Source organism: Borostomias antarcticus (assembly GCF_949987555.1).
Source record: "Borostomias antarcticus genome assembly, chromosome: 11".
Taxonomy (NCBI): Eukaryota; Metazoa; Chordata; class Actinopteri; order Stomiiformes; family Stomiidae; genus Borostomias; species Borostomias antarcticus.
Genome location: NC_140244.1, coordinates 12,387,290 through 12,402,086, shown reverse-complemented (window position 1 = coordinate 12,402,086; position 14,797 = coordinate 12,387,290). Strand labels below are relative to the sequence as shown.

General features: G+C 47.4%; 1 protein-coding gene across 1 annotated transcript in view; it reads left to right on the top strand.

Annotated features, from left to right (window-relative positions):
* fancd2 (FA complementation group D2) overlaps window positions 1–14,797 on the top strand; it is a gene marked incomplete at its 3' end in the record, with an annotated part of 45,652 nt that overhangs the window by 21,626 nt on the left and 9,229 nt on the right. The window contains exons 26-35 of the mRNA XM_084446073.1: window positions 12–131; window positions 350–444; window positions 763–924; window positions 9,159–9,272; window positions 11,049–11,296; window positions 11,703–11,813; window positions 12,104–12,234; window positions 12,355–12,454; window positions 12,558–12,680; window positions 14,367–14,460. Of these exons, the coding sequence (XP_084302199.1) occupies window positions 12–131; window positions 350–444; window positions 763–924; window positions 9,159–9,272; window positions 11,049–11,296; window positions 11,703–11,813; window positions 12,104–12,234; window positions 12,355–12,454; window positions 12,558–12,680; window positions 14,367–14,460 (1,298 nt within the window). The remainder of the gene's footprint in view (window positions 1–11; window positions 132–349; window positions 445–762; window positions 925–9,158; window positions 9,273–11,048; window positions 11,297–11,702; window positions 11,814–12,103; window positions 12,235–12,354; window positions 12,455–12,557; window positions 12,681–14,366; window positions 14,461–14,797) is intronic.

The following is a 14,797-nucleotide window of genomic DNA, read 5'->3' as shown; positions in this document are numbered from 1 at the left end:
TTGTGTTCCAGCGACGCCCGGCTTCACTCCTCCGCTCGCCAACTTCGATGGAGAGAGCTCGGAGGGCGTGTCCGTGTCTGGCTCCGCCCAGCGCGTGTCTGGCTCCGCCCAGCCCAAGAAGGGAAAGAAAGGTAAGTGTGTGAGAGAGAAGGAGGAGAGAACGGGCAGGAACACACACCTCTCGTCTGACCTCCATGTTCAACACTTGACACCTGAGGTGTGAGGGGCAATCATGAAACCAAATGACTTAACTTTGATCTCTTTCTCTCTTTCTAACACTTGCGCGCGCGCGCGCGCACACACTTACACACACCCCACGCACGCACACGCTATGGCGTTTGTCTTTCAGCAGGCACAGGGAAGAAGAGGAAAGCTCCTGGTAAAAACTCGTCCACAGACAGTTCTCAGCTGGAGGAGGGGACACAGGCAGACGAGACCCAGCAGGTAAACACTGACCTACTGACCCCCCCATACTGACCCCCCACTGGCCTACTGACCTCCCGTACTGACCTACTGCCCCCTCATACTGACCTCCTACTGACCCCCCATACTGACTACTAACCCCCCCACAGACCTACTGACCCCCCAAAGACCTACTGACCCCCCATACTGACTTACTGACCCCCCACTAACCTACTGACCCCCCCATAGACCTACTGCCCCCCCCCACAGAAGAAGTACCATACCTTGTTTTTGTAATCCTTCCTTGCACATGTCAGAGGGACTGAGAGAACTACAGTACCCATGTATTTGTGTGTCCAGCATGATCATGCAGAGAAGGAGAAGGAGGCCAGGTCAGGGGTCAGCCTGGGGTCAGGGGTCAGCCTAGCGGCCTACCGGCCCTACTTCAGAGAGCTGGACATGGAGGTGCTCAGCATGCTGCAGTGTGACCTCGCCTCCCCCCGCGCGCTACTGGACAGCGAGGTAGGACTGACCACACACACACACACACACACACACACCAGGGCTGTACATTCACTTTTTTTTAGCACATAGCACTGCTGCTACAGGGGTTGATAGTTCTGTAGCACAGAGCCAGAAAGTTGTAGCACAGGTATAAAATGTCCATTATCACCTCTACTCAACAAAGTTATGCAGTTCATCACTTAAAACCACCTGGAAAGGGATGTTACTGTATGTATACAATATGAAATAATAGCAAATGTTTTCAGACAAGCATCTTTAGGTTTTCCCGGCTTTTTATTTTGCGGTGTCTTCATGATTTGGGTTATCTTCTTTTTCATTAATCATTTCAACATCTTTTTCCTTTTCCATTTCCTTATTTTTCCTTATGCCCATTGATGCTTAACTGCATACTCATTCCTTCTAAATCATCACTCTTTCTAATCTCTCATCCTGCCCTGTCCCCTTCCTTCTCCTCTCTTGATGTGGATTCCTTTAACAGATGCTCACACACAGTTGGATTACTAGAAGCCATAAATCATGTAGTTTAGACAATAGCCTAGATACAAGACAATAACCAAACTTCAGGCTTGGTCAGATACAATTCTGACAGAGTTATGACAAATGATACAGTACCGTAGCAGCCGCAGAGTAGAAGTAGCGTGGAAAACAGGTGTGAGCTAGCATGCTAACAAGCTAACATGCTAGGCTAGGAGCTAAGCTAATGCTAATGCTAGCGTAGGATAGTTTAAACAAACATGGAGTAGTAAAGCGCGAGCTGCGACTCCAGTCCGGTGGTTCTTCTTTTATACTGCTTAGCCAGGAGGCTGGTCACAATCTTAGTTATGGTGATAGTCTGTAATGGTACAGTGCCAGTTCAAGATTACACCGTTGCTAGGGGACCGGACATTCTAGATGTCTCCGATGTCTAGTTGAGCAACTATAACAGCTGCTGTTTTGCTCTTTCAAAAGAACTGGTCAGCGAAGAATATTCTCTGACCTTCTATGCCCTCAGACTGTGGCTATTCATACACTGTCTAAGGTTGTTAAAGGTTAACAGAGGTTACTGTAGTCAGACCTGGGTTTCTGCTGGCAATAGTGCATTTTACTGGAAGACAATGAACAGGTAAAGTTCTGACCACATCACTCTCTTCTCCTGCTCTCCTCTCAACAACCTCTATCCTCTCCTCTCTCACCTGTCCCTCAACTCTGTGCTGGTCCTGTCTTCTCCTACCACAATCACTGCCTTTTTTACATAGCCTACATAAATACCAGGCTAGATTAGGCTACGCTTAACTGATATTTCGTTGCATTTGCTGTTGCTTTGACTGGCACTTTTAGGTGACTGGAGGAACATTAACGCAAGCTAGTGTCGTTAAACTTTCGGTTCAGCCTGCCAAAAAGACGGTCGCTCAATCAGTCAGTCAGGGCAGCGCCTCTGATTCGCATGTTGTGGTGTGGGCCGTCTCATTGACAAATTCTGCTTGCTGACTGACAGACAGCAGCGTGTACGCTACATAGATGGAGGCTCCGATCGGCTCAAACACAGGCTAGGCTACTGGGTGTAGCTCCAAGTCGTTTTTCTTTTTTTTTTTTAACAAGGTTTCTAAAAGGAATATGGTTGCATTTTTCTCAGTCCTGTTACCAAAACTCTTACACCTGTTTAAATATCAATTAAAGGCCAAGCCAACTAGTTTCTTTGTTTTCCCCTCAATTAAGTGGGTATTTTAAAGAAATAATTGGTTACATGTTAAAAAAAATAAATATCTGTAGCTAAAAAGTCACAACATATGCAGGTGAAATGCATTTCTTTTAAAAACAGTCATTATTTATTTTAAAGGGAGACCCCAACCTCAATTTGATCACAAATGTATCATGTGATTTATCAAACAATTGTTCAAATGATGGACCAAACATAATTTAAATATCAATGGTTTATCTTTATTTTTTTAATAAAAAACAATGAGGTAACAGGAATTAATATTGGGCCACAGGAATGAGCACCGAGTAACAGGAATGAGTGCTTTTGTGTGTGAGAACAACTGGATGTCACAGAACTAACTTCAATTAAACAAACATGAAACAGGTCATTGTATATGGCAAAAATATCTTAGTCTAAGCCCTGTTTGGGCCTGGATTATATTGTTAAAACTATAATAAAAAGTCAAAATAAAAAAAATACACAACAAAGCAGTTACAACTGAATGTGCATGAGTGATTATGTGCTTGTGTGTGTGTGTGTGTGTGTGTGTGTGTTCGTGTGCGTTTGTGTTTGTGTCCGTAGCGTGACTGTGTGTGTGTGTGTGTAGGGTTAGGGTTAGAGGGCTCCTCCCCTTGCTGCATGTGTGTCTGGCTCCTGCCTCTGTACAGTATGGGTTCTCCATCTTCCTCTACAAAAGGCAAGAAAGACAACAAATACAAAGAGTTGTGCATATTAAGCAGGTCCTCAGATCTATTGACTACCAGTACCTAATATTAACTTGAAAACAAGACATCCACTTGTATTTTGTATATAATTGCTATAAATAAATGAACAAAACTTGCCTTTTCTAGTAAGAAACAGTCTCTAGTTTGGGCCAGATGTCTTTGTCAATTTCGAGCTGTGACTTGCCTCGCTGGTGGTATGGCACACAGGATGTCTTGAAACAGGTACCAAAGGATGTCCTCGTGGGTTGGCCAGTAAAACCTGTTGGCTCCAATCCTTTTCATACAACGAACCTTGACATGTGTGTTGCTTGTGTCTGTGATGATCCCAGGGTACAGCTGACCATAGTACTTCAGCACACACCATTTGCCAACAACCTCAGGACTTTGCCACTGATTTTCTGTGGTCGTGGGAGCCTTCTGTTGATTGAATGTGAAATGCTTTGGATTAAAGCACTCACAGCTCAGATGTTGTCTTGCTGTACACAGGCAGCTGACATCCCTGTAGGTCAGCTCTCCAGGACCTAGGGTTACTGCCTGATGCATCTTCATTGTAGATGGAACTGGTGGCACATCCTTGGGCATCTCTGACACTGCTCTGTCAACTGCTTCCTCTTCCACAAAAAACAGCTTGATTGTTGTATCCGTCTTGCTCAACACAGAAAACAGCTCTGAAGCGTCTGGGATATCTGTCCCCTTGCTGACAAGACTGTCAGCCGTCCTCTTCAGGGCCCCTCCCACTCCATCCGGGGCCCCCTTGCCGTGGCTTGCCTCAAAGAATTTCCACGTTCCAGCAGTGAATCCTCTTCTGAACAGCTCAGTAGAAAACAGGAAAAAATTCCCTCGCTGTTTATACTGAGTGCAAGGGCCATCACTGTAAAAATGGATTGTGGAGACCTCTGGATGTGCACTCTGCACATAATCAAGCACTGGTGACAATTGCTGCCAGATTGCTGGTGGGCCCTTCTGTCTGGAGGGGGACAGTGAACAGAAGGACACCGGACGGGGGGTTGTATGCACATAAAGCACACCTGTGTGCAAGGTTGCCTGCTGATGTGATGCTCCAAAGTGGACCGCCTGTATTTCTGTGCTGTACTTACAGAGGTAATTTTCTGAAAAGTCAACATGAATTAAGCATTCATGTACTTTCAAGCCTTGTTTTAGTGCCCTGTAGTGGGTAAACTGATTCTTGATGTTGTGTGTGATGTGAGGAACCTTGATTAAAACCTTACTGATCAATGAATGTTGAGAAGAGAAATCTTTCTGATGTTTATTTAACAGAGAATAAGCATATATCAAAACATAATACAGCAACCAAGCTTTAGGCATGGTCCAATATAGATTTGACACATAGCTTATTACAAAACAGTTACGTAACAGGAATAGACAATTTACCATACCGTGACAGCAGTAGCATGACGTTGGCAACAGATGTGAGCTAGCATGCTAACATGCTAGCTTGCTAAGCTAAAGCTAACAGCTTAAAGCTACAAAGCTTACCAAGTTAATGAAGCTAATCAAGCTAACACAGGTAATAAAAGCTACCATTCACATCAGTTGTCTTCACTTATATATCGTTTACTGTAGGTGTGGCCAGCCTGCCTGCATGTCATGGACAGTAATCAGTTCCAACTTGTGATTGGTCATTCTAGGTTGTCCCTATCATGAGCGACAAGTCTTGAACCATAAATCATAGTGCCGCAGTATTCTGCCGCATCAACCTGATCCCACCTCCAGATTAGACTAGGGGACTGACGTATATCAAATGTCTGATTAAGCAACCGTACAGCTGTTTGTTGACGGCTCTTTGCTGACCAAGTCAATTGAGACCCCTCTGACCTTTCCTCAACTTCTATGACCTATTAGGTCACAACGTTGGGCAGCTTATCTAAATATACACTGGTATCATACTGGTATCAGAGTCACTGTAGCCTGAACTAGCTTTATATGGACAGCAATGAAACTACTGAAACTGGTGGCATTCTGTCTCAAAAACCCCTTTACAGAACCCACATCATGTGCCTCTTAAACTTATGCAGCATCAGGTTCAGCTGTTCCAGCAGTTGCTCTTGGGTGGTTTCAAACTCTTTTTTGATAGTGATTTTGGATGTTCCACCATCGGGGTCATTCTTGTGTTCTTTATCCACAGTTGCCCACTGGACATAAGTCACTTCATTCTTCTCATTGTATTGGACAGAGACGGGACACGAGAGGTCCTTGCACACCGCACATTCTCCATACATGCACTCTGTGTTGCATGTGATGGACTTTAGAAGTTCATCAGGATTGGAAGTGTTGATGATCTTGAGGTGGTGCAGTTTCTGTACAATGAAAGTGAGGTTTTCGTGTAGCTTGCACATGCAAGTCTCCCGGTCACTTAGAGTTGGTTGAACCACCCAAAAGGGGCCCAGTGAGCAGAAGAGGGAGTATGAAATCAAACTATCATGTTCTGCCAAAAACTTCACATGTAGATTTTTCATTGTGTCCAAAAGGAACCTCTTCTGATTTTTTATTTTCTTCTGGGTGAGGGTTTGTCTCTTCCCAGTCATAATTCTACTGACATCGTCCCTCGTGTAGAAATCTTGGACTTTCTTTATGAAGCCGCACAGCACGCAATCGTTGCTCCAGCACACTGTGCGCATGTGTGCTGGAGCAAGTGAGGAAGCTATTTCGTGTCTAAAGACGTTTCTAAAGATCATATTACAGAGGCATGTGAAAAACCACAACAGGCCTATGCTCTATGTAAGCACAACTAGCGATTCATCAAGACAGATTGATGAAAACAACTGTTTCGCGGCAGAAAATACATTTTTAGAAACTGCATTCTAAGTGCCCCGACCACCGCCATTACATGGATATAGTGGCTCGCGCTGGATTTTAAATTTCTTCTACATGCCTCCGAACTACACCAAAGTGATCTCGGTGAGTCAAACGTCTTATAATATGTCGTAAATAAGGTCCAGGTTGTCAAAAACTAGCATTTTCCTTTAAAGGGGCTATCAGTCTTCTTGGAGGCATGCTAACAACTTTTAAAATAATAATGTACTGTATATTGTTTTATCCAAATTATTAATTTGAAACAATGTTTCTGATATAGTTTGAAATTTGGGTTCGGGTCCTCTGACTTACGAACATGTGGCCACCTCTCATAAACACTGCTTTAACCAGCTATGCCAACGAAAACCTAGTAATTCGATGGCACTGGTGGGTGGTATTTATACTGAGGAGTTGAGTTTAACCAATTCAACTCGGTTACATATGGGAATGTATTGATGCATTTATTACAAGAGGCGCGGGCCGCTTCCATGCAGTCCGACATCTTTATTTTCTATTGAGTGTAATGTAAAAGGTCAATTGCCCTCTGCTGGCAGCATGGTGCCCAAACGTTTATTCATGTTTTTAGCATCTAGGAAGACTGATAGCCCCTTTAATATACTTACATCACTCATTTTATACATAATCCATTTCATACACTACTAGCACTAACTCTCATCCTGACCTAGAAGTGCTTGGCTCTGGATTAGTTCTGTCTGGTGAAACCTGGGGAGTATCTGGAGGTGTGGTGAGGTGCTTTAGGGCTCCTTTCCTGGACTTGATACTAGTAGTAAGTCTCCCTCCACTTTTTGTGACGTCTGCGCTTTTCCCTCTTACTAATGTCATTGACTGTTTTCTTCCTCCCTGATGCTATGTCCTCCATGTATTTTTGCTGCTCCTTCTTTAAGTATCTCTCTCTCCTTTCTGGGTCGGCATCGCGTCGGGCGCGACAGCGCCGCTGCTTCTCTGCAGCACTTAATCGATTGGCTCCCCGAAAGTAATTATGTTCACATTGTAAAACTGAAAACATCTAGAGAACTGTAAAGCTTAAAATAAAGAGAATAGTATCATAATTAATCAATGTTATACCAGATACACATTTAAAATCACAATTTCATTCAAACCTCTCACTCCTGTTACTCTTATTCAGTCCTGTTACCCTTTATATGAGTAACAGGACTGAAAGTAACAGGACTGGAATTTCTGCATTAGCATTAGCTATGCAGCTACATGGCACATATGACATCAGTGAATAGCATGAGAACACTTAGCACCTTCAAGTGGTTCACCAAAACTATCTTAAAAAAAACATAACATATAAGAAATAATTTAGGTAACAGGACTGCATGTTGAGATTGACATTCTCAGTTATACTTACACTATGATCAAAATTACAGAAAATAGAGTGAGAGAACTTACTTTTGGTCTTCCCATGACCTTGAGGAGATTCTGTCACTTGTGGAATGTTCCAAATTTTTAGAGGGGGGAATGTGTCAGGGTAACAGGACTGAGTGAAAACCTGGGGACGTGACTAAAATGTGTATTTTAACTAACATATTATGAATTTCTGACAAGAACATGTATTTTATGGCTAAATTGGAAATGGAGTCACACAATAATACAAAAAAAAAAGTTTTCTGAAGGATTTTAATAATTATATTTCATGGTGAAGTGTAGTGTTAGAGCATAGGGACGGGCTAGAATCAATTTTTTTCAGTGTTCTATGTAGTTTTTATTAAGGTTTTACATGATCTTTCTTATAATTGCAATTAGGACAAAGAGCAAGACACTTTGCTTGATAATATAATGTATTATACAGATACTTTCCATGCATATTTATGCATGTAATGTCCTGGGGACAGAAAAGGCACCGATTTGGGGGAATGGCCCATTTATCACACTTCAACTATAGGCTATTTTTTACTTGTCCGATCAGACAACTGCATGAGGCACTTCCCCGAACAGAGTTAACAGGTCTGGGGGAAGCTATAGGCTAGCCTACATGACTGCTCTCACTTCATTTCACCTCACTCGTCCTCCCGGCTTCAACACGGAAAAAAGCGCTAACGTTACATACAAGCGGCTCGCTGTCTGTCGCACGCGTGGTACAGGGCTAATAAATTAATCGCACAGACATTTTTATTTCATAGCACGTGCGACATATATGTTGCAATGTACAGCCCTGCATACACACACACATACTGTACACACACATGCACACAAATCACATCAAATTAAACTTTATTTATAGCCCACACACACAAACGCACACACGCACACATGCACATACACACACATGCACATACACGAATGCACATACACACAAACACACACACACACACACACACACAAATCACATCAAATTAAACTTTATTTGTATAGCGCTCACAGACATGCACGCACACACACACACAGATGCGCACACATACACACAAATACACACACACACACTGACACTACTCCTTAAAGGTTGGGCCTTGCTTGGGTCCAGCCCTTAGAGGTTTTGGTCTGGCATTGTGACATGAAACAGCGGTTTCTTGACCTGTGGTTGTGATTGTGGTTGTGGTTGTGGTGGTGTGGTTGTGTCCAGGTGTGGGGGTCCAGCTGTATTAATGTGGTTGTGTTGTTGTGTGGTTGTGGTTATGGTGGTGTGATTGTGTCCAGGTGTGGAGGGTTCAGCTGTATTAATGTGGTTGTGTTGTTGTTGTGTGGTTATGGTTGTGTGGTTGTGGTTATGGTGGTGTGGTTGTGTCCAGGTGTGGAGGGTTCAGCTGTATTAATGTTGTTGTGGTTATGTTATGGTTGTGTGGTTGTGGTTATGTTGTGGTTGTGTGGTTGTGCTTGTGTTATGGTTGTGTGGTTGTGGTTATGTTGTGGTTGTGTGGTTGTGCTTGTGTTGTGGTTGTGGTTGTGCAGGTCCGGGGTGTTCAGCTGTATTAATGTGGTTGTGGTTGTGTTGTGGTTATATTATGGTTGTGGTTGTGGTTGTGTTATGGTTGTGTTGTGGTTGTGTCCAGGTCCGGGGTGTCCAGCTGGGTCCGGTGGAGCTGGTGTTCTTGTTGGAGGACATGCTGCGCAAGCTGGAGTTCAGCCTGGCCGCCGGGCCTGCCAAGAGAGCGCCCTTCTTCAGGGTAAGACACGCACACACACACACACACACACACACACATATACAGTATACACACATACACAGACACACACACACGCACAAACACACGCACAAACACACGCACAAACACACGCGCACACACACACACACACACACACACACACACACACACACACACACACACACACACACACACACACACTGTATAAAAGGTAGGTTCTCTCTGGCGTCCAGAATCTCAGTTGATTGGATCATGAGACGTTTGACTGTGTGAAGGACCACGTGGTTGCTTGTATTCTATCTGTGAGTCCAGTAGACATGCCTGAGTCCAGTAGACATGCCCGTGAGTCAGTAGACATGCCCGTGAGTCAGTAGACATGCCCGTGAGTCAGTAGACATGCCCGTGAGTCAGTAGACATGCCCGTGAGTCGGTAGACATGCCCGTGACTCGGTAGACATGCCCGTGAGTCCAGTAGACATGCCTGTGAGTCAGTAGACATGCCTGTGAGTCAGTAGACATGCCTGTGAGTCAGTAGACATGCCCGTGAGTCAGTAGACATGCCCGTGAGTCAGTAGACATGCCCGTGAGTCAGTAGACATGCCCGTGAGTCAGTAGACATGCCCGTGAGTCAGTAGACATGCCCGTGAGTCAGTAGACATGCCCGTGAGTCCAGTAGACATGCCCGTGAGTCCAGTAGACATGCCTGTGAGTCCAGTAGACATGCCTGTGAGTCCAGTAGACATGCCTGTGAGTCCAGTAGACATGCCTGTGAGTCCAGTAGACATGCCTGTGAGTCCAGTAGACATGCCTGTGAGTCCAGTAGACATGCCTGTGAGTCCAGTAGACATGCCTGTGAGTCCAGTAGACATGCCTGTGAGTCCAGTAGACATGCCTGTGAGTCCAGTAGACATGCCTGTGAGTCCAGTAGACATGCCTGTGAGTCCAGTAGACATGCCTGTGAGTCCAGTAGACATGCCTGTGAGTCCAGTAGACATGCCTGTGAGTCCAGTAGACATGCCTGTGAGTCCAGTAGACATGCCTGTGAGTCAGTAGACATGCCCGTGAGTCAGTAGACATGCCCGTGAGTCAGTAGACATGCCCGTGAGTCAGTAGACATGCCCGTGAGTCAGTAGACATGCCCGTGAGTCAGTAGACATGCCCGTGAGTCAGTAGACATGCCCGTGAGTCAGTAGACATGCCCGTGAGTCAGTAGACATGCCCGTGAGTCAGTAGACATGCCCGTGAGTCCAGTAGACATGCCCGTGAGTCCAGTAGACATGCCCGTGAGTCCAGTAGACATGCCTGTGAGTCCAGTAGACATGCCTGTGAGTCCAGTAGACATGCCTGTGAGTCCAGTAGACATGCCTGTGAGTCCAGTAGACATGCCTGTGAGTCCAGTAGACATGCCTGTGAGTCCAGTAGACATGCCTGTGAGTCCAGTAGACATGCCTGTGAGTCCAGAAGACATGCCTGTGAGTCCAGTAGACATGCCTGTGAGTCCAGTAGACATGCCTGTGAGTCCAGTAGACATGCCTGTGAGTCAGTAGACATGCCTGTGAGTCCAATAGACATGCCTGTGAGTCAGTAGACATGCCTGTGAGTCAGTAGACATGCCTGTGAGTCAGTAGACATGCCTGTGAGTCCAATAGACATGCCTGTGAGTCAGTAGACATGCCTGTGAGTCCAGTAGACATGCCTGTGAGTCAGTAGACATGCCTGTGAGTCCAGTAGACATGCCTGTGAGTCCAGTAGACATGCCTGTGAGTCAGGCAGTGAGGAAGGTGTCTCCCTCTACAGGGGAAGACGGACAAGAGCGTGGGCTTCTCCCACCTCCAGCAGACCAGCCCTAAAGACGTGGCGTCGGCTTGCGTCCAGCTGCTGCCCTCGCTGTGCTCTCACCTGGAGAACACGCACAACCACTTCCAGGCCCAGCTGACGGAGAACCAGGGCGTGGTGGACGGACCGGGCCTGGACCTGAACGAGCACCAGCGCATGTCTGCAGCCTACCAGCTCCTCCTGCAGCTGCTGCACGCCACCTTCAGCTGGTGAGGACAGGACACACACACACACACACCTCCTCCCCTTCAGCTTACTTTCTGGTCAATGACTATCCTCGCTCTCCCTCCCTGTCTCTCTCTCTCCCTCCCTACCTCTCTCTCTCCCTCTCTCTCTCCCTCCCTCCCTCTCTCTCTCCCTCCCTCCCTCTCTCTCTCCCTCCCTCCCTCTCTCTCTCTCTCCTTCTCTCTCTCTCTTTCTCCTCTCTCTGTCTCTCTCTCTTTCCCTCCCTCCCTCTCTCCTTCTCTCTTTCTCTCCCTCTCCCTCCCTCTCTCTCTCCTTCTCTCTCTCCTCTCTCTCTCTCCCTCCCTCCCTCTCCCTCTCTCTCTCTCCCTCCCTCTCTCTCTCTCTCTCTCCCTCCCTCCCTCTCTCTCTCTCTCTCTCTCTCTCTCTCAGGTCATGTCTGTGGCAGCCGGAGATGCGTAGTCTGTTGAGGAGTGCTCTGGGCGTGCTGGCCGCCCGGCTGAAGGAGGCCGGTCCTGAGCTGGACCTGGAGCAGCTCGTCAGGTTAGGCCCCTCCCTCTCCGCGGCCCGGGCCGGGCGTGTCAGTCAGTCAGTCAGTCAGTCAGTCAGTCAGTCAGTCAGTCAGTCAGTCAGTTAGTTAATCAGTCAGTCAGTCAGTCAGTTAATTAGTCAGTCAGTCAGTCAGTCAGTTAGTCTGTTTGTTAGTTAGTTAGTTTGTTAGTCAGTCAGTCAGTTGGTCAGTCGGTCAGTTAGTTAGTTAGTCAGTCAGTCAGTCAGTCAGTCAGTCCCAGCAGGGGGGGGATTTAAGCCGTCTGCTCCGTTCTTCTCTGCAGAGACAGCTGTGCGTACCTGGTGAACTTCCGCAGCACGGTGCCCAACCTCAGCACGGCGCTCTGTCTCTCCCAGCTACTCATCACCGTGTCTGAGAGAGGAGCCAACAGCACCGCCGCCAGGGAACTGACAGGTGACACACACACACACATTTCCTACTGATGACATGGATCTATTTCAAACGGGAGTTGTGCAGCAGCAACGTTCGCTAACGGTCGTGGTGTGTGACGTGTGTGTGATGTCTGCCTGTCAGGCTCCCTGGCCAAGCGCTTCCTGCGTCAGGAGTGGGTCACTGCCAGCGGCGAGAGAGAGCGAGGAAGCAAGTACAACGAGCGTCTCACAACACTCCTCAGGTGTGTGTGTGTGTGCATGTGTGTGTGTGTGTGTGTTGGTGTGATCGTTAAAGCTTTGGGGAGGACTGATTCTAAACGTCCCTCATGTCCCTGGTGTCTGCAGCATCTACCTGGTCCACACGGAGGACGTCCTGAAGGCCATAGAGGAGATCGCAGGAGATGGCGTCCCTGAGCTTCTGAACGCAGCCAAAGACGCCAGCTCCCAGACCTGGCCCACGCTCAGCAGGTACCAGCAGCCCTGGCGGTCAGCTAGCTAGCCCAGCAGGTACTGTACCAGCAGCCCTGGCGGTCAGTTAGCTAGCCCAGCAGGTACCAGCAGCCCTGGCGGTCAGTTAGCTAGCCCAGCAGGTACCAGCAGCCCTGGCGGTCAGTTAGCTAGCCCAGCAGGTACCAGCAGCCCTGGCGGTCAGCTACCTAGCCCAGCAGGTACCAGCAGCCCTGGCGGTCAGCTAGCTAGCCCAGCAGGTACTGTACCAGCAGCCCTGGCGGTCAGCTAGCTAGCCCAGCATCGCTGCCTCACCTGGGACATGGTAGCACTCTTCTATCAGGAAATATACAAAATATATCAGTGCTTTAGAACTGGTGTTCTCTGGTTCTCATGTCATGGATTGGTGATGAATCGTACCATTTTTTCTCCTGTACCCTTTCACTTCTCCCCACATCTCTCTCCTCCCCTCTCTTCTTCCTCCTGTGTTTCTCTGTCAATCTTCCCTCTCTCTCTCCTCTCCCTCTCTCCTCTCTCTCTCCTCTCTCCATCTCTCCTCTCTCTCCCTATGTCTCTCTTTGTCTCCCTTCTCTCCTCTCCCCCTCTCCCCTCCTCCTCTCTCTCTCCCCCACCCCTCTCTCTCTCTCTCTCTCTCTCTCTCCCTCTCTCTCCCTCTCTCTCCCTCTCTCTCCCTCTCTCTCTCTCCCTCTCTCTCTCTCTCTCTCTCTCTTTCTCCACCTAACAGAACACAACATAACAGGATGCCAGGATGATGTTACTGGTACTCTTAGAGGGCCTTGTTGTGTCCACACCACTAGGTGGCATAGTTGAGTCATGTGATTTCAGGAAAGTAAAGTAGACAGTACCTGCGCACAGTGTAGTTGCCCAGTGAGCCGTGTAGTAAGTGACCGGTACGTTCAATAAAGACGCTGGAACGGAACGACTGCCTACTTCTTCCTTCTACTACAAACATAACAGGCCTCACAGTATATGAGAAGGCTTCGTGGGCCCAGGCTAATTGTGGAACATGAGAGGGGTTTGCGCTCGGACGGTGGGAAAACCAGACACCTCACCTCAGGGTTGGAGTGGAGCATGGAGGACCTTAAATCCTTGGGAGTTTATCTGGGAAGCAATGAGTTTCAGAAACTCTTGAACAGCTGTGGTTGAGATGTCCCAGGTTGGGGCAGTGGTTTCAGTTAGTACAGAAGTGGATGGTTGGGCTGGGGGAGGAGTTATGCACAGTAAAAGACAACAATCTATTTCTGGCATTTTAAAGTGTGTTATATGTGTGTGGTTTATATGTGTGCTGTTGTTGAATATGTGCAGTTGGCTTTAATTTTTCATTCATTTATATGTTCATTCGGCCGAATCGCCTGATCCATTAAGGTACTAATTGAGCCAATTGCTAAAGGTCAAAGGTCTCCCTCTCTCCCTCCCTCTCTCACTCCCCCCTCTCTCTCTTTCTCGCTCCTCTCTCTCCCTCACTCTCCTCTCTCTCTCCCTCCCTCCCTCTCTCTCTCCCTCTCCACTCTCTCTCTCCACTCTCTTCCTCCCTCTCCCTCCCTCTCTCCTCTCTCCCTCTCTCTCTCTCTCTGTCTCTCTCCCTCCCTCTCTCTTCCTCCCTTCCTCTCTCTCTCCCTCTCTCTCTCTCTCCCTCTCTCTCTCTCCCTCTCTCTCCCTCTCTCTCTCTCTCTCTCTCTCTCTCAGACAGAGCTTCCTGGTGTTCTATAGAGGGATGATGGGAGCGCTGGAGAAGGCAGTGAGGAAGATCCCTCCAGGCAGACAGGACGACAGCATGGAGGTGAGCTGTGTGTGTGTGTGTGTGTACAGTATGTGTGTGTGTGTGCGTGCGTGCGTGCGTGCGTGCGTGCGCGTGCGTGTGTGTGTGTGTGTATGTATGTGTGTGTGTGTGTGTGTGTGTGTGTGTGTGTGGGTGTGGGGGACACTGATATATCTATAGGGCTCTCCCGAATACCATTTTACAGGCTTCGAGTACTCGTTGGTGGGAACGAGCGTATAGCAAATAGTATTCGTTCTCAACCCCTAGGTGGCAGCATTGCATAGTCTATATGTACCAGTGATAAGCAATCTATTCTATTAATACACCCATGTAAGCAATGCGCTTGACAGTCATTTCC